We start from the raw sequence: 19,042 nt of genomic DNA on the forward strand, positions 1-19,042 counted from the left end.
ACAATATTCTCGTAATGAGCTAATGTTTGATGTTGAAAGATGCTATTTGCATGATTGTCCAGAAAAGATAGAAGCAGATGTTTTCGACACCATCATAATCGCACCACATGTTTGCTGAATGAACCTGATGGGGAAGGAAGTTTTAGCACAAGATCATATAATCTTTGTACCAAGGGCAGCCATGCATAAATGTTGGGCCAATGGCATCAAAGCCAAGGTTTGGGACCAACTGGTATCAGTTAATTGCAAGTATTATACAAGGTACATGCACGTGAAGCCCACTTGCCTAGAAAGGCAGCGGCAATCTGAAGAACCTGAAGAGCTAAACTTACTCCAGGATTTCCTGCATGTGAGAACACTAGCCCTGTCTGCTGATTCCGGAACATAATTTGACTATGTCAGTGTAGGTCCATGTAATTTTGTTTCACTCTTTCCTAAATAGGTTATTCAGGAAAACAGATTTCATCATCCCCAAAGCTCTGTAAACTAGAAAATTGGCCTTTATCAGAAGATAAAGATGCAAAAGAACAATACTGGTTTGCATCAGAATATGATAAGATTGTGCGGATAATGTACAGGGCTGTATGAACTATGAACAGTGGCTGGATGTGTTCAATTAAGTAAGGTTTGTTGTCAGTGCTCCAAAAAAAACTACAAAGTACAAAGGTTTGTTGTTTATCTGAATCACTGGATCTTGATCCGGTGGTCTGAAAATTCAACTGATTTTGGAGTAGAAAATCATGTGACTGACATATAGACAGATCCAAAAGAACACCTAGCAAGAGAGTGTGCAGCATGAATAAATTATTTATATGTCTACATGGGTTTCAAGAAAAAAAAAAAGCTCAACAACTCAAAATAGCTTTGATGGCTCAAGCTATACTACAATGCAGTTGGAACTTTCAGCAATAAACAGGATCAGTAATCTCAAGTTCAAACACCAAAGGACGACAATGTGATACGAGGTCCAACAGATCGAGCAGAATATAAACAAACACGATAGCTATATGGAATACAGCCACAAATATGGTTAAGGAAAGAAGTGACGATCTACTAGCAGTAAATCATCTTGGTTGATTTTTTTGTCCGGCTCCAGATACTGATCAGTAAAAAATGCTAGTTAAGGCAGCACAAAACCCCACTACGCCTGATCAGAATTTAGATAAGGTATTTCTCAAAGAATTTATGATCATGCATATCAAAGAAGTTATTTTTTCAACCAGAAGAATCAAAGCATGCGAGAGAAACCAAAGTAGTCCTTAGCAGAAGTACTAAATTGAGCAATCTTAATAGCTAAGATATGCATCGATCACAAAATGTCCTTACATAAGAGCGACACTAGGATTATCACTTACGGGACATGCATCTCTTCCAGCCAGGTGATAAAGCAAAACTCCTGCTGCAACGCTTACATTCAAACTCTCCACTGCAAGGAACGATTTCAAATCTTGATTACCATAATAATTATTACCTTCTTCCCCTGCATCTGTGTCTGCATCTGCTCCTATGACAGATTCATCAACATTTCCAGGAATCTTGACCAGATGTGTGCAGGATCGCTCAACCAGGGGTCTCAAACCGGTGCCTTCACTTCCCAACACAAGAATAGTTGGCACCCCTGTTGCCACTTCAGAGAGAGGAACAGCTTTGCGAGCAATTGTAGCACCAAGAACTCGCCACCCATTTTCAGCTGATGAAGACAGGAACTGCATCATGTTTCTGCAGGAAAGCAGCTCAATCAACTCAAGTGAGCCTGCACTAGCTTTGCTCACTACTCCACTTAGTGGAGCAGAGTTCTTAGAACACAACACAACCCCCTCAGCACCAAAGTAGTAGGCAGATCTAATTATGGCTCCTAGATTCTGAGGATCCATAACCTCATCCAAGGCTAGCCAGACTGGTGCCTTCCCACCATCCACCCTAACTGGCTCTAACTCCTTAGTATTCACCATTTCCAAGGGCGATGCATCAAGCACTAGGCCTTGGTGTGGCCGGTTATCCACCACAATGTTAAGGTCATGCTTTGACGCCTCCACAACCTTAAGCCCGATCTTCTCTGCCATCCGCAGCACTTTCTCAACTGCCTTCTTGTCCTTCTTCTTCTTGTTGCTCCCGCTCAAATCCATACCTTCCTGCATATACAATGCATAAAACTCCCTCCTCCCAGCCATGAGCGCAGCAAGGACCGGCCCAACTCCATAAACCCCTTGCCCCACCATCTTCAGCACCGTCGGTTCCCCTGCCTCTTTCCACGTCTTCCTCCCCCAATTCTCCTGCTTATTCCACTGCTTCATATCCGGCTTATCAAACCTCTCCCTTCTAAACCTTTCACCACGGGACCCTCCATCCCTCCCCACGGTTCGCCGGTACCTGTCCTTAATCCTGCCCCATCTGGGATTGTCAATTGGCTCATTCTCGTCCCCCTCCTCCCTAATTGCCACCTTGTTCGACACCCTGTCGTCCGACATTCGCGTGTATTGGTCGTCCCTAGAGAAGAACTTCTCCGCGGAGGTCTCCCAGGAGGAGGAGCGGCCGGCGCTAGTCCTCGCAGCGGGTGCGCGGCTACTGCCATTCTCCGCGGCAAGCCAAGGAAGCGCCCTCCCGCCGCCGGCCGAAGCAGACTCATCTGGTGCAGTAGAGAACGAAACCCTGCCTCCCAGGCGGAAGCGCGAGGGGTCGCCGGGGCAAGTCGCGGCCCTGGTGCTCGCACGGGTGGTGGTGGTGGTGGTGGTCGGATGAGGCGCGGGTGAGGCGGCCGGGGACTTGGAGAGGTAGCTGGCGCGGAGGAGGCCAGCGAGGAGGGTGCGGCGAGGCGAGGACGCCGCCGCCAGGAGCGGGAAGGGCTGGGACTTGGAGAGGCTGCAGTGGAGCATGGCGTTGGCGCGGCGGGGAGCGTAGGGTTTTGGGGTCGGTGGAGGCGGGGGTGACGGGGTTTGGGTGGGCGGTGCCCGCCGCTCGTTCGACGAAATGCCGCGTCGGGGATGGGAAGGGGATGTTTTTGTGCAGGTCCTCCAGGTTTTACTGTTTGTTCAATCGAGACTTCTTTTGTGAAATTTGACAATCGAGCCCTCTTATAATATTGCGATCAGGCCCAGCCGTTAGAATATTGCGTTCAAATCAACTTTAGGCGTAATCGTGCAAACTGGCTTTAGTTTGGGCTCTAAACTGATAGAAAAAATCACAATGTGGTCTTAGAAATGGTTTTTTTTTTGGTAAAACATGAGCTTTAATAATCACGGAAAAATACACGATCAAGATTAACCAGTTGGGCAACACAAGCGGACACTTGTCTCAACCAGACACTTGTATGTATATTTCTCCTAGCTAATTGCGCCAACAAATGTGCCGAATTGTTCCACTCACGTTTAACCTGGACTATTTCTACCTCCCGGCATACTTGCATTAGCTCTTTCGCCTCCTTGATGTAAAAAAGCAATATCCGATCGGTCTTCTTTTGGCGTACGCTCCACAGTCACCGCTTTGGAGCAGCTTGATTGATCATCGGACGATGTGCCCATTGTGATGCTAGCCTGGGTCCCTCCACCCATGCTCGTATTTCCGCTTCAGCAAGACTTGCACAATCGAATAACATACGCTGTGCAGAGAGAAGCAAACATCTCCATTATGATCACGAGCCAACATACCTAGGCCATCCTCCCCGGGTTGTTCCATGAACGCACCATCAACGTTTATTTTTATCCAGCCATCCCTCGAATGCTGACACTTTCGATTTGCTACCTGAGTTTATGCTGCATTTACGAACAAGCGTGTGGCTCACTGGCAAGACGCGCGGGAGCGTCTTCACCAGTCCGAAGTTCAAACCCTGGGTTCGCACCTCCCCATAAAGGTCTCCAAAGAAGACCCGGGAGCCCTGTTTAAAAAAAAAAGTTTATGTTGCATTTGTGTAGCCGATGCTGACAATCACCAGGATTCCACACCAAGCCTTTGCCTTCTCTATCTTCAACATCAGGTTGTTGTCGTACTTTCGACAGAGTGGCTCGATACCACAACAGGAAATGGACCGAGTTTAGAATCGAGGAACTACCCGACTGATGCACGATATTATTGTGAACTATCCAAGACGGTCTAAATAAGAACCGAATCAAGTCTCGTTGTTCCTCTGGTGCAGTTTGGAGCAAAACGAGCAGCCAGTCAGGACCTGTCTTCAGAAACTGTACCTCGTCTGGCAATGGGCGGTGCTCTCGCATAGCCTAGCGCAATGCAAGCGCCCAAGGACTATTGACTATTGCATGATCGCTATACTCCAGCGCAATCTCTAATACCTAATCTGTGTCAGCTTCTCGGCCCCTCATTGAGCCACGTCATCACACACATCGTAAGTTGTCGGATCGAAGGTGGATCAAACGTGCACCGTCAGCTTGTTCTCTTGTTGCGGGCTTCGTCCAGAACGGTCAGCGTCTCCTCCCGATTCTCCTTCATCCCTCCCGACGCGATTCCCTCCACCTCCTTTCCGTGAGCTTCAACACGCGAGCGCGAATCCATCTACCTCCGTCTCGCCCGCCGAGCACGGCCGGGGCACTGTTGGCTGTGAGCACCCCGCCCCGGTGGCACTTAGAGTTCTGACGCCTCCACCGCACCGCGTGCCCTCCGGCCAGCGTGTCCTCCCGCCGCCTCCACCTTGACCGCGCTCGCCACCTCCGCCTCCTCTCCTAGCCCCACCGCAAACTCACCGCCACGCTCTGCTCCCTATCTCTTGTCGCCGAGTCGGCCTCGTCGCCCACAGATCTGAGAGAGATCAAGGAAATACACCAAGTAGCACCGGCGCCGTTGCCGCTACTACAGCCCCCACCGACCACCTCGTGCACCAACACAACCGCTCCCTCGCGGCGCTCCTCCTCTCATGATGCATCTCGGCGGCGGGGGCGGCGGCGCAATCCGCATGCTGAACGTAGCGGAGAAGCCGTCGGTGGCGAAGTCCATAGCGGAGATCCTGTCGAGCGGGTCGGGCAGGGCGGTCCCCGTACAACCGCCTCTTCAAATTTAATTACGCCATCGGCAGCCAGGCCTACCGCATGCTTGTCACCTTCGTCATGGGCCACCTCATGGGGCTCGAATTCGACGACCGATTCCGTCGCTGGCACTCTTGTGACCCCGCTGACCTCTTCCATGCCCCCGTCCGCAAGTACGTGCCCCAGGTGTGTCACCCGCTCTCTCTGTCCCGCCCGCGCATTTCGCTGAACAGCTGGTGGGCGCGTCGTTGCGGCCTGCGTATGGCGTCGTCTGGTGTCAGCTTTGATTCGTTGTTGGTTTCTAGCGGTTGGGATGGTGTCTCATTGTCCGTATCCATAGTGTTGTGGCGCTTGGCACTTGTCAGTTTGTCCCCTCCGGCACACCTGCCACTACCGCCGCTGAGGACCTCGTCTTCGTTCGCGTCGCACATGACGATGAGCCTCGATGCGACGCCTCGCGCTCTGCAGCGTTAGTGCCGATGCCCACCACTGAGCCACACTGTCCTCAGCCGCGCTGCGCTGCGACGGAGGCTTGCTGTCTGCCTCGACCGCGTTCTGTGTTCACCACTCGAAACGGCCAGCGGCGGCGGCGATGTGGCTTGCGCCATGCGCGGGGCTGGCAAAGGCCTGTGTGATGTGACAGACCTGGTGGACGCCTGCGGTGTGCTTTCTCTAAAAGGTATACCCCTGCTTTAAATATGTTATCCTTTTGCCTTACAGAAAAAATCGTTAACATTTATGAACAGCATCAGCAAACGCACATAGCAGGCTATGTACATCAAATGCTTGTGTTTGCCCTGTCAGATTCCTTCCCTTTGTTCTATCTAATGATGGCTGATAGCTAGGAAATCATATTTCTTTTACATTATCAAATATTATGCATCGATATATAGCATTCGTTTCTGAAATCAGAGTACCTGTCAGTGAGACAATGGATATGATGAAACCAGAGCATTCATCTGATGTCATTCTTGCTTTTTTGATGGTGTTTCTGCTTAGAAAAATGGAAGCTTAGGAACGAGGCCCAATTTGGAAATAAGCACGAGTCCCACAGAAAGAATGTAACAGTCAGACTGCCCACTGAAAGTAGGAAAATGTAGATTCATTGGTTTTGACTCATGACTCCTCAACTTTCATTGTATCACAAGCTGCTGATCCATTGCCACAATCAATGTTGAGTGCTTAGTGTGGACAGGAAGGCTACTGGTGCAACACCACCTTTGTCTATGGTGCCCTATTTTGTGAAAGTTGCAGATCAAAAGGTAATCCTCATCTTATACAGTGCATGAGGAGCCATAGTTTCATTTCTTCTGTGACTGTGGCAGTGTGCTATCTGATGTTTGCTTCATCTTACGCAATGTAACTGTAGGTATGCAATCTCATGTCCTGTACCTATTGAAATTCATTTATGGATCATTGCTTTGTGCTCATCTCTGATCTACAAAGATTGGTTGTCACCTGTTCATATGTATATGATGCTTTAGTTGTAATTAAGGCATCTGTACCTGCCACAATCGGGTATGTTCCCTATTCAACGTTCTCTTTTGCATGATCTTCATGATATATAGCAATGTGTCTACAGGTTGATGGTGGTCTGGATATTATCACCTACACCAGTTCACCAAATTAGCTATGCTGATAAATGATCTTAAGTCAGTTAAATTTGTGCCGCGCTGCTACCTTGGAAGGTGCATGTAATATTTCATAAACATCTTTATCCACCGGAAGTCATACTCGGTGAGTTCTTCATCAACTCAACCCTTGTAACAATCTTGTTTGATTTTGGAGCTTCGCATTCATTTGTTTCTTCAAAATTTGCTGTACTTTATAAGTTCTCATATGTGATTCTTAAGAATCCTAAGTTTATTTAATCCCCTGCATGAAATATATGGTGTCTCCTAAGATGTCCCCGGGGTCAAACTCTATTTAAGTGAGGTAGAGTTTCTGACAAACCTAATTATTCTGAATTCTAATGGAATAGATGTCATTCTGAGAATAGATTGGTTAACTGAGAACGAAGGCAATAGAAGAGAGCTTCAGAGAAGGTAAATCATATCTCCTTGATCATATTGAACCTATGTTTTCAATAATCTACAAGATCAACTAAACTTGACTTATTATCACATATGCTATATATTACGTTTTCTTTCAAACTACTTGTAGTAGTTAATCCTATCAACACTTGCCATGCCTTGAATGTCAGCATCCAGAACACATATCAACCTAGAATTCCTTTCGTTATCTATATTAACGTTGGATGACACCTTGATATCTAGCATGTTTAGAATTGAATACCTCTTCTTGGAGACGCCGCCTTGAAATACATCTCTTCGGAGATATCTATTCATTATTTATCAAATTAACCAATATACCATGGATCCTTAATGGTTATGAATTCCGTGATGGTTAGATGTGTAAAAATAGGTGAAAATTGTTTTGGCAGGGGCAGGAAGAGTAGTACTCCGATCGAGGATGCTCATGGGGGCTTGAGTTACCTTTGTGTTATTTATTGCCAGAAGATGTCTATCGTGGCCGCTTAAGGACCGAGTCATTTCACCACCATGCTTAAGCCACCCTAATTTAATCATGCATCCTGTATGAACATGACTTGACCTTTCTTTCACCAGACTGAGTTGGCCATAATACTAGGAGATTAGGAGAAACGAGCAGTCAAGTGACTATTTGGCTCTCTGTTTGAATGTGCAGGGACTGACAAGTGTGTAAAAATGGACCCTGACATTTAGTACAAAACCTCTAGTACTTGGTGGGTCTCGTAGAAAAGCCCGATATGAAAAGTGTTTGAAGAGTCTTGGTATGATTCACTCCTCCGCTTGCAATGATCGGAGGCTGAGCATATCATGTGAGTACAATATACAATCTCTACAGAGTGTAAATCTATTCAAATAGCCATATCCACGATTATGGATATGCGAAGGTAGAACCTTTTTTACTAGACTCAGGGTGCACGTGTCTTGATAAGTGAGTATGTGGACTAGATATCCGTGTGATGAGGGTGCTGGCTCAATTCGTTAGGAGTTGTGTGATACTATAGGTGCACCAGATGTGATGATACTTGCTACTTGGTTTTATTGTTCAAACTGTTTTAAAAGGTTAACGGTAGAGAGTACAAATGAATACTTGCATAAAACTACTTTATGCTTAAAACTAAATGGTAAAGCATTAACCTTGAATTACCCTTTATGCATCTATCACACCTTGAAGTAGCAGTTGAGTACCTTCCGTACTTACTCTTGCTATCATTCAGATGAGTATATGACTTACTGAGTACCTTCCGTACTCACTCTTACTATCATTCAGATGAGGAAGCAGATGCTGCAAACGCCGGAGGCGAAGGCGAGGATGAAGAGTATATGTAGACATCACGTTCGTACTCTAGCTGCTTGTGGCTTTGGGTTGTTGTTTTCCGTTGTGCTTTTGTTGGCCATTAGGTCAAGTCTGTAATGTGTTGTATGGTTTGTAAACATTTTATGCTCTGAACCTTAATACTTGTATTCGAAGTTTGAATGTGATACTACAACGGTTATACTATGTGTATTAGCTACTTGATCCAGGGACCGATACAAGAGGCATAAGAGATCCTGAGAATTGGGGTCTTACAGATGACATACCCATTGACAGCGAGACGCCCGTGGTGACTTCATCAATCTCTAAACTCTACATCTTTGGTCTTTGGTAGACGCTATGTGAGTGCGTGCGCGTGGTGGTGTACTGACGTGAGTGTGTAAAGGTGGCCAAATGGGCGGCACAACCCGTTAGCCAAGCAGCCCGTGCTGTGCCGACCCCATGCCACAACTCCAACTCAGACACGACCCACTTAAGATCAGACCGTGTCGGCGCGGTAGGCCCAATAGCATTTTTTTTGGCCCATCAGTCTGTCAGTCCATAACAATTTGGAAAAAATCACAAAAACTCGTGCTTACCAGGAATCGAACACAAGACCTTCTGCTTAGGAGTCAAACACATTATCATTGAACCACATATCATATGTGTATTAGATCTAAACAAATTATACAAGATCTTACAAAAAATAGAAAAACTTAAATGGGTCGTGCCGGTCTGGCGTGCCACGGCTCCAGCCCAAGCACGACCCAGGCTGTTATGTTGTGTTGTCCTTGCCCGTTAGCCGTTGTGCCGTGCTAACCTGGCCCATTAGTCGTTGTGCTGTGTTGTTCCTGGGTCGGGTCAAAATAGTTGTGCCTCGTGCTAGCCCATTTGGCACGGCCTACTTGACCACCATTAAGTGTGTGTGTGAGTCTGCGTGTTGTACTAGGGTTTTAAAAAAAATGAGAAAAAAGAGTTTAAAAGGTGATCTTCAAACAAAATGTCCCTCAATTATATGGGATTTACATTGTTTTATGCTCCAATATCCAGATAAGACTTCCAAGAGTTAAAAAAAACACTCCGTCTAAACCGTCGATTGCTTCGTCAGATGGTTACTAACCATCCACCAGAACTGATCCCTATCACGTGGAGCCCAAGGTTTACAAAATTGTTTGGGGTCCAAAAACCGGGACCCAGCGGTAACCGGAAATTCATGATTATCGCGAAAATTGGTCAAAATTCGGCAAGAATTCAGGCAAATTCATTTGGTCAAATTTATAAATCGGGGGCAAAACTAGAACCAATCGAATCAGTACCGAGTGCATTCGCCGATTTGTCGATCATCCCATATTTTCTGCATTGACCGAACTGAACGAAATTTGAACAAATTAGTCAATAATCGGTCGATTTTTCTGATTTAATGAGCGCATTATTTGAATTTCTATGAAGTTCAAGGAAAATCACAAAAAATGCAGAAAAAATAGAAACAAATATGGCATGAGATTTGCTATATTTTGTTCAATCATACCATCTAGTCCATGCATATATCATACAAAGGGGAATTTTTTTGTAAAAAATCAGGAAAAGTTTTGGCATGGTCTTTGCTACATTTTGGTATTTCCAAGGAAACAAATAGATATTAATAGCAATACGTATGACCATGTAATTGTTTCATCGAATATATGCATATATTACATAAGTAGCACCTCAAGTTAACAAATATGTCAAATTGTCCATACAAGAGCTAGAAACACAATCACATGACATGCATGAATACTTACCAAAGTGATGATCGATATGTAGTTTTCATAGTATGCAAATAAAGTAGTTACAGAAAGTAAATTATCATCATCTCCGGTACTACTAACTTCTAACACGGGAGGGGGGGAGGGGTGATTAGATTCGACTGTATTGTACTCTTCAGTGGATATGAGCATTATTCGTCGTGTAGATAGCAACTCTACCTTAAATTCTACCTAACTTTACCTCATCCATGCAAAAGTGGTTGCCCATTGTCCTTGTAATATGACATAAAACTCAGAGTCTTGTCACTCATAGACCCTCTGAATAGGAGGTTTTGACTGAGCATCGGGATATGATAGTTGTACGGATACGATCTAGAACTACTCTTCATGTCATAGTCTATAGTCTCTAGAACAGCTTGCACTATCCCTAGTCCATCATGACCACCCTGTATGACATGTGTAGGGATTAGTGACGTCCTAAGAGGGGTGGATTAGTACACTTAGAACTATTTTGGCTATAAAAACAATACAAGATAAACTTATATCAATTTCTATTTAAATGTGCTTCTAGGTTTATCTAACGTGTCTACTCTACCAAACAAAGAGCTTGCAACCTATCTAAGAAATTAAATTGCAAGTAAGTAAATGGAAAAACGTAAATAAAGTAGAGAGAGCAAACTCGGCACAGGGATTTTTTCCCATGGTATCGATGTCATGAATATTACCCCTAGTCCATGTTGGAGCTCCACAAAGGATATGCTCACGGTCGACATCCGGTCACGATCTTTAAGTCACCAAGTCACAAAGACAAGGCCTACACTTGGATGAACCATCAAGGCAAAGTCTCACTACTATCCTCTCTTCCGGTTCTTCGCCACCGTGATCACTTCGGAGCTTAAGCCACAAAAGCAAGAGTCTCCGCGTCTCCACATAATTGTCTTGCCGTCGCTCCACACCAAGTCGCAGGGTCAATAAACTTGCCGGCAAATCACCACTGGATTCCCTCAGCTTCGTGGCGGATCTAGCCGGGCTCACAGATGTCGTGTAGATTTGGTTGCTACCGGATGTGAGGGGAACTGACAAAAAGGATAAGGACATTCTACCCTTAGGCCGAAACGGGTCGTTTGCACCGTGCATTTTGTCCGTTTTGGGCTTTTCACTTTTTTTGATCTTTTTTCAATCTGCCAATGTTTGAGCACGTATTTACTGATGCAAATGATATATTTTTTTAATTTTTTTCATAGATAGTCTTATAATTGCCTTTAGTTTTTATATTTCTTTAAAATCTGATTTGAATTTTTTAAATTCAATTTTTAAAACTGGTTGACTTGTGAATTTGGTGAGGAGCGAATTGGCCGGTTATCGCTATTATCCACCGGTTATCAACGAATGTTCGAACCCTGCCGACGAGCAGGCGATCTCGCGCCGAGCCAACGGGAAACGGCGCCGGTGAGCACCCGTCGCACCCGAAGGCCACTCCGTCTCTTCCTGATCTCCACATGGCGGAGCAGACGGATAGACGCCAATGCCAGTCCGTGGTTCACGGAGGCAACGATAGCTGGCGTATCTGGGCCGTGGCTGCGCTGCACTTGCCATGGTGCCCCGAGTGCGAGCTCTAGGCCGTCGAACACTCAATCCACCCCTCCTACAAACAAGTGTAAACCGCCTTTTTCTCCAAGCTGATCTGCCCCCTCCTGCGTCTGTTCTCCGACAGTTTCTCCGGTCTATATCGTTGGGTTGTGGGCATGCGCACTAGGTGTTCGTTGTTTTGCCTGGCGGGACCGCAAGAGGAATTCTTGGCCTTACCTCCCGAACAAGAACTATTTAGAATCTCATCTGGATACTATGGAAATGCTAGATATGCCTTACCTCCCGAACGAGCTGCAGATTGCTTAGGAAACAAAAGAGGACATTAACCTGTGCACATTTGCGTTCCAAAGATCACGGATGGAGGAGCAGGAAGTTAGCAGCTAGTTTCAGTTTAGTTTTGCATGTGTTCTCTCCAGTTTCTTCAGTTTTTTCAGCAGTTTTTTCCTTTTTTCTGTAATCTATTACATACATTAAATGACCAAGAAAGAGCAATCCTTAGGTATTGTTCATGTAGGTTCCACGTACATGTACGTATATATATATATATATATATATATATATATATATATATATATATATATATATATATATATATATACGCATGTGTACGTATGTATATGTATATATACACATACATATATGTACCCGTGTATATATACACACACATAATTTTTTTTGTGAAATTCCAGAAAAATAGCGAAAGGAATAATAGTTATATTGATAAATCAGCTGAAATAATCTAAAATGTATAGGAAAATATGTAAAACTAAAAAAAATGAAACAAATTTAGTTAGGTTCGTATTACTGTCGTCTATATGTTAAAATTATATACATGCATAAAAGTACCACTGTTTTCCCCATAATTAAATGGATGTATTAAATATTGATAAATTCATAAATAAATATTGAGATGTCCAAAAATGGTGAATCCAATTTTTTTAGTCTTCTTTTGTCATGCTCTATGCAACAAAAAAATGGGCGCGGCGTAGGCGCGCCAATCCGCCTAGTATAAACTAACCCCAAGTGAGGACCCGGGATGCTGCGGCTCCAGGTCTGCTTTGTATCTGAACTTTGTATGCTTTCCTGTCTAATGTGAATGCACTTCATTTCCATGGTTTATCATTCTACGATTTATATTTGGTACCTGGTCTATTTGTTTCATCTATATGGTTACGAAATGAAGATATATTACTCCTCAAATGCTTTTAAATACTCTTCTGAATGTGTGCTGCTCATTGCTCTATCTTTGGTGTTTGCTGGAGGTTTACTGATTCTGTCTTCCTAATGGAATATTTGTTGGATTCTGACTTGGGTGATTCTTTTAAAATAGGAAATAAGGTTTGTAGTGTGGTCTTCAAAAGTAGTCAAGATGGTTAAGTTCACAGTTGAAGAAATGCGCTGGATTATGGACAAGAAGCATAACATTTGTCTCGTGTGGACCATGGTATGTGCAATTAGAGTGATCTTAAGGCTGTAAATTATGATTATCTTTTGCCTGACATGTTGATACCTCTATGTAGGGTGCACACTGTTTTTGAGAATTGTTCGTACTTACTTAGTGTGCTATTATACAATTTTTTTGCTCATAAGATTCTTCTAGGGTCAAACAGCACTATGTGGAGACAACCAATCTAGAACTCCAAGGGAACATGGAATCTATTATTACAGTGTATCATGTAGTTAACACTTACTTCAAGTAAAAAAATATCATTTGGTACATGCAGTTTCTCGGATTTCAAACTATAACCATGATAAAATAAGTAATATAAATTCACCCTTTCATTTACAAGGGCTGAATGAGTCTGTTTGCCTACAATGTCATGAAGTTTATGTAGGTGATTGTTGATACCTGTAGTATGTAGCTACTCTTTTTTATCTTTATGCTTAAAATTTCCCTTCTTGGTATTGTCAACAAAAAATTGCACTTAATTTTTTCCTGCTTCTTTAGTAGATTCAACACGTCAGATAGCCTTGACCTCTCTAATTCGTGCAATCATGAATTAATACATGGTTTGTTGTGAAAATGTACGTTGTCCTTATATTCGTTATTCTTTGCAGGCAAATCTACACTTGCAGATTCCCTTGTAGCAGCTGCTGGGATTATAGCCCAGGATGTTGCTGGTGATGTTCCAATGATTGATACTCGTGCAGATGAAGCAGAACGTGGTATTACGATCAAATTCACTAGAATTTCTCTTTACTATGAGATGAGTGACGACTCACTCAAGAGTTACAAGGGTGAGAGAGATGGAAATGAATAACTGATCAACCATATTGACTCACCCGGCCACGTTGATTTTTCTTCTGAGGTTACAGCCGCACAACTGATGATGCTTTGGTAGTGGTTGACTATATTGAGGGTGTCTGTGTGCAAACTGAAACTGTGCTCCGTCAAGCCCTTGGTGAGAGGATTAGGCCTTTCCTCACTGTGAACAAGATGGACAGATGTTTCCTTGAGCTCCAAGTTGACGGTGAGGCTTATCAAACATTTTCCCGTGTCATCGATAATGACAATGTTATTATGGCAACATGCAAAGATGCACGGCTAGGTGATGTCCAAGTCTATCCAGAAAAGGGAACTGTTCTTTCTCTGCCGGTTTGCATGGTTGGGCTTTTACCCTGTCTAACTTTGCAAAGATGTATGCATCCAAGTTTGGAGTTGATGAGTCTAAGATGATGGAGAGGCTTTCGGGGTGAGAACTACTTTGACCCAACCACAAAAAAATGGACCACCAAGCATACTGGTTCTGCTACTTGCAAGAGAGGTTTTGTTTAGTTCTGCTATGAGTCCATCAAGCAAATCATATACACCTGCATGAATGATCAGAAAGATAAGTTGCTGCCAATGCGGCAAAAGCTTGGTGTTACCATGAAGTCTGACGAGAAGGACCTAACTGGCAAGGCTTTAATGAAACGTGTTATGCAAACTTGGCTTCCAGCCAGTAATGCACTTCTTGAGATGATGATATACCACCTTCCCTCTCCAGCAAAGGCACAGAGGTATCGCGTGGAGAACTTGTATGAGGGGCCCCTTGATGATATTTATTAATCTGTCATTCGAACGTGTGATCCAGAAGGTCCTCTTATGTTGTACGTTTCCAAGATTATTCCAGCATCTGACAAAGGGAGGTTCTCTGCTTTTGGTAGTGTCTTCTCAGGGAAGGTTGCAACTGGTATGAAGGTCAGGATCATGGGTCCCAACTATGTCCCTGGACAGAAAAAAGATCTGTATGTAAAGAATGTCCAGAGAACTGTAATCTGGATGGGCAAGTAGCAGGAATCAGTGGAAGATGTTCCTTGTGGCAACACTGTTGCTATGGTTGGCTTGGATCAGTTCATCACAAAGAATGCAACACTGAGAAATGAGAAGGAGGTCGATGCTTGCCCAATCAAAGCAATGAAGTTCTTGGTATCCCCTGTTGTGTGTGTTGCCATTCAGTACAAGATTGCATCTGACCTTCCCAAGCTTGTTGAAGGTTTGAAATGTCTGGTCAAGTCAGATCCTATGGTTCTCTGTACCGTTCAAGAGTCCGGTGAGCATATCATCGCTGGAGCTGGGGAGCTTCACCTTGAAATTTGAAGGATCTGCAGGAAGACTTGATGGGTGGAGCTGAAATTACCGTTTCCCCTCCTGTAGTCTCCTTCGGCGAGACTGTTCTTGAGAAATCTTGCCGAACTGTTATGAGCAAGTCTCCAAACAAGCACAACCGTTTGTACATGGAAGCCCGCCCCATGGAAGAGGGTCTGCCCGAGGCCATTGATGAGGGTCGCATTGGTCCACGTGATGATCCTAAAGTACACTCCAAAATCCTCTCTGAGGAGTTTGGTTGGGACAAGGATGTAGCCAAGAAGATATGGTGCTTTGGGCCAGAGACCACAGGCCCTAACATGGTAGTCGATATGTGTAAGGGAGTATAGTATCTTAATGACATCAAGGATTCTGTTGTGGCTGGTTTCCAATGGGAATCAAAAGAAGGTGCACTGGCTGAAGAGAGCATGCGTGGCATTTGCTTTGAGGTATGTGATGTTGTTCTCCATTCGGATGCTATTCATAAAGGTGGTGGGCAGATTATTCCGACAGCCAGGAGGGTTATTTACGCTTCTCAGCTCACCGCCAAACCAAGGCTTCTTGAACTTGTGTACCTGGTGGAGATTCAAGCCCCTGAGAATGCACTTGGTGGAATTTATAGTGTTCTGAACCAGAAGAGAGGGCATGCGTTTGAGGAGATGCAGAGGCCTGGCACTCCACTATACAACATCAAGGCTTACCTCCCTGTTATCGAGTCATTTGGGTTCACAAGCACCCTAAGGGCTGCAACCTCTGGCCAGGCGTTCCCTCTGTGTGTCTTTGACCACTGGGAAATGCTGTCTGAAGATCCTTTGGAGCCTGGTACACAGACAGCTAAAACCTTGTCTTGGATATCTGTAAGAGGAAGGGGCTGTAAGGAGCAGATCACACCTCTCTCTGAATATGAGGACAGACTCTTAGATCATGCATGTTCTGCTTATATCACTTTATGTTCACCATCATCTATTCTTGATAGCCCCCATTTCATATGATTTTCACGTAATACTACATCACGATATGCTACTCGGCGATATTGTACTGCTATAATATAATGACATTTTGAAAGTATTTCTGTGGACAAGTATTCGCTTTTGCCGCATAGAATTCTGTTCACTCATTTGATTGTGCTGATTTTATATGTTCTGCCGGGTCACCTATTACTTGGTGTCTAAATTTTTCCACTCATTGACATATCTCTTGAACTGTGCTATATATACTAGTTTGATGCTGACTGCATTTGATAGTGGTTTTGGCTCTATGTAGTTAGCTTATGATATAGTTTCATTGTTTTAATCCTTGTATTTGATTTAAGCATTTTATAACTTTAGCATTTGTAATTATTTTCTTATCCGATTGCTTCAGATGGACTCTGGTTTATTTAATGATTTTTAAGTATGTTTTTTTGTTATATGCTACTGGATTTACATCTTCAGATGGGAACATTTGTGTTAAGGCAATAATCCATACACCCTTATAGGATGGATGGCGCTTTTGCGCACCTTAGTTCCTTTCTACGTGGATTTGAGATGTCTATAATGCCCTCTGCTCTTTTTTTTTCTTGAGATGGTGCCGCCCTCTGATATTGTTGGTTCCTGCCAGTCTTCTAGTACTAACAGCATGAGCCTGACCGACTGTGGGTGTACGCCTTTCAACTGTCAAGATCCTCATGACTAGATCGATATTCGGTCATCTAAAGAAGCCAATAATTCGGTAATGCCCAAATTCAGTAATGCAAAATCATACTTCACCGATAACATTTCGTTAGTTGCAAGTTTATCCGACTTGGACTCTTAACCGATTTTTGAAAAATGTGCTTTAGTTCACCAGACGGTCAATCATACTAAAGGACCAGATCATCGCTAAGGAGAGGAGGCTTAAAAGTTCGTATTTCAATAGCACAGATCATCATAACAGCATCAGACAGTCGAGGTACGTGATAAGAAAGCAAGGTTTCAGCAAACTTTATATCAGCGGGTGAGTACCATGAAATGTTTTCGCAACCATGCTGAATTTAGACGATCTGTTTGTTCATAGCCATTAGCCGATCAAAGTCATTACAGGTTGACTGCCAGATAACATAGAGCTAGCTATGGATACCAAATCAATGCAAGGCAACACCTCCTTGTTTGCAAAATCTTATTTAACCCGTAACCACTGTAAACAGATAGAGCTAGGCAAGCTCCAAGCCTGCATAAGTTCTTGCACCCCACGCTAGTACACAAGTGAACAACTGAAACTCTGAAACACTACCAAGATTCACCTCAAGCTGCATATTTGCATAAAGCTCGCCGGAGCGGAACCGCAAGCTTTCAATCCCGCTTCTTCTCGAGGCTGGTGTTGTTCAGCCGTTCGACGGCCAGTATGAGCGCCTGCGTCCCGAGCCCGCCCTCGCCGTGCGCGATCAGCGACACGTACAGCTGCTGCGCGAGCGCGAGGCCCGGCAGAGACAGCCCCATGGCCTGGCATTCCGACAGGCAGATTCCCAGGTCCTTGACGAAGTGACGGACGTAGAACCCGGCCGCCATGTCCCGCTCCAGGATGCGTTTCCCGTACAGGTCCAGCGACTTGGACCCCGCCGCGCCGGTGGAGATGGCCTCCAGCCACTTGGCCACGTCCAGCCCGGCCTTGTGCGCGTACACCATGCCCTCCACGAGCCCCACCATGGTGGATGCGATGGCGATCTGGTTGCCCAGCTTCGCGCGCTGCCCGGCGCCGGGCCCGCCCATGTACAGGGCCTTGCCCATGAGCTGGAAGAGGGGCGCCAGGCGGGCAACAACGGCCGCGTCGCCGCCAGCGAATATGGAGAGGGTGGCGTTGCGGGCCCCGCGGTCGCCGCCGGAGACGGGGGCGTCGACGGCCGCGCAGCCCGCGGCGGCCGCAGCCGCTGCTATCTCGGCGGCGAGGGTGGGGTCGGAGGTAGTCATGTCGACGAGCACCCCGCCTGGGGCGAGGCCCGCGAGGGCACCGGTGGAGGGGTCGAGGGCGGTGGAGCGGACGTCGGAGGGGAAACCGACCATGAGGAAGATGACATCGGCAGCCGCGGCGGCCGCGCGCGGGCTGTCCGTGAGGCTGGCACCGCGGGAGACAAGGCCTTGAGCCTTGGAGGGCGTGCGGTTGTAGACGGTGAGCGCGTAGCCGGCGGCGAGGAGGTGGCCGGCCATGGACTGGCCCATGACGCCCGTCCCCACCCAGGACACGCGGGTGGTGTCCGGGGAGATCGGACAGTCGGAGACGTTCGCTCCGGTGGACGACGACGACATGGCTGCTGTTGCTGCTGCGGCGGCGGCGGCAAGCGGAAAGGGCGGACGGCGGCGAGTGAGGGAGCGGGAGATGCCGACGAGCATTTGGGGGCGGAGTTGCTGCCTAAAATAAGTTCTCCGATTGTGCAGATGAAATGTCGCAAACGCCCTCTGGTGTCGCGATGCAGTAGCCGATAAGGTGGCCTCGCGTGAGGTACACACACCTTTGATCGGATCGAAATCCTCTGAAGTTTAGAGAGGAGTAGAAATACATGCAACGGTGAATAGTATTATGATTTTAAATACAAAAGCTCTGAATCAACTGTCAGTTTACTGCACCGATTTACTGTTTATGTTACACTGTAATATAAATCCGATCTATTTACCTAAGATCCAACGGTTAACATCAATTTGAAGTTACCGAGTCAGAGGATCCCCTTCCATTCTTATTGTATTTTGTCAATTCAACGGTCCGTACCTATCTGCTTCTGAAGTTGAAATCGTATAGGGAGCTACTAAATTCCAAACAAATTCGTAATTGTTTGTTTTTTTCTATTGATTTGGTACTAAATCTCAACGGTTTTTAGG

General features: G+C 45.4%; 2 protein-coding genes, 1 long non-coding RNA gene and 1 pseudogene across 8 annotated transcripts; 2 read left to right on the plus strand and 2 right to left on the minus strand.

Moving 5' to 3' along the window:
* Window positions 1–1,196: 1,196 nt before the first annotated feature.
* On the minus strand, window positions 1,197–2,979 carry LOC133908701 (uncharacterized). The gene has a single exon (XM_062350827.1). It carries the CDS (start codon window positions 2,871–2,873, stop codon window positions 1,323–1,325), a length of 1,551 nt encoding a protein of 516 aa, XP_062206811.1. The 5' UTR covers window positions 2,874–2,979; the 3' UTR covers window positions 1,197–1,322.
* A 1,430-nt stretch (window positions 2,980–4,409) lies between these two features.
* On the plus strand, window positions 4,410–8,508 carry LOC133908702 (uncharacterized). 6 transcript variants are annotated; one of them, XR_009908253.1, is made up of 3 exons: window positions 4,410–6,707; window positions 6,952–7,015; window positions 8,289–8,508. It is a non-coding gene; the product is annotated as an uncharacterized LOC133908702 (long non-coding RNA). The 6 variants fall into 6 exon arrangements; XR_009908254.1 differs by having other exon boundaries at window positions 4,410–6,488; window positions 6,553–7,015; XR_009908250.1 differs by having other exon boundaries at window positions 4,410–6,232; window positions 6,340–7,015.
* A 3,986-nt stretch (window positions 8,509–12,494) lies between these two features.
* LOC133908703 (elongation factor 2-like) lies at window positions 12,495–16,299 on the plus strand (annotated as a pseudogene).
* A 939-nt stretch (window positions 16,300–17,238) lies between these two features.
* On the minus strand, window positions 17,239–18,631 carry LOC133908705 (probable 3-hydroxyisobutyrate dehydrogenase-like 1, mitochondrial). Its single transcript, XM_062350828.1, has one exon. The coding sequence runs from the start codon at window positions 18,557–18,559 to the stop codon at window positions 17,525–17,527; it is 1,035 nt and encodes a 344-aa protein (XP_062206812.1). The 5' UTR covers window positions 18,560–18,631; the 3' UTR covers window positions 17,239–17,524.
* Between the last annotated feature and the right edge of the window lie 411 nt (window positions 18,632–19,042).

This window comes from Phragmites australis, chromosome 2 (genome assembly GCF_958298935.1).
Source record: "Phragmites australis chromosome 2, lpPhrAust1.1, whole genome shotgun sequence".
NCBI lineage: Eukaryota > Viridiplantae > Streptophyta > Magnoliopsida > Poales > Poaceae > Phragmites > Phragmites australis.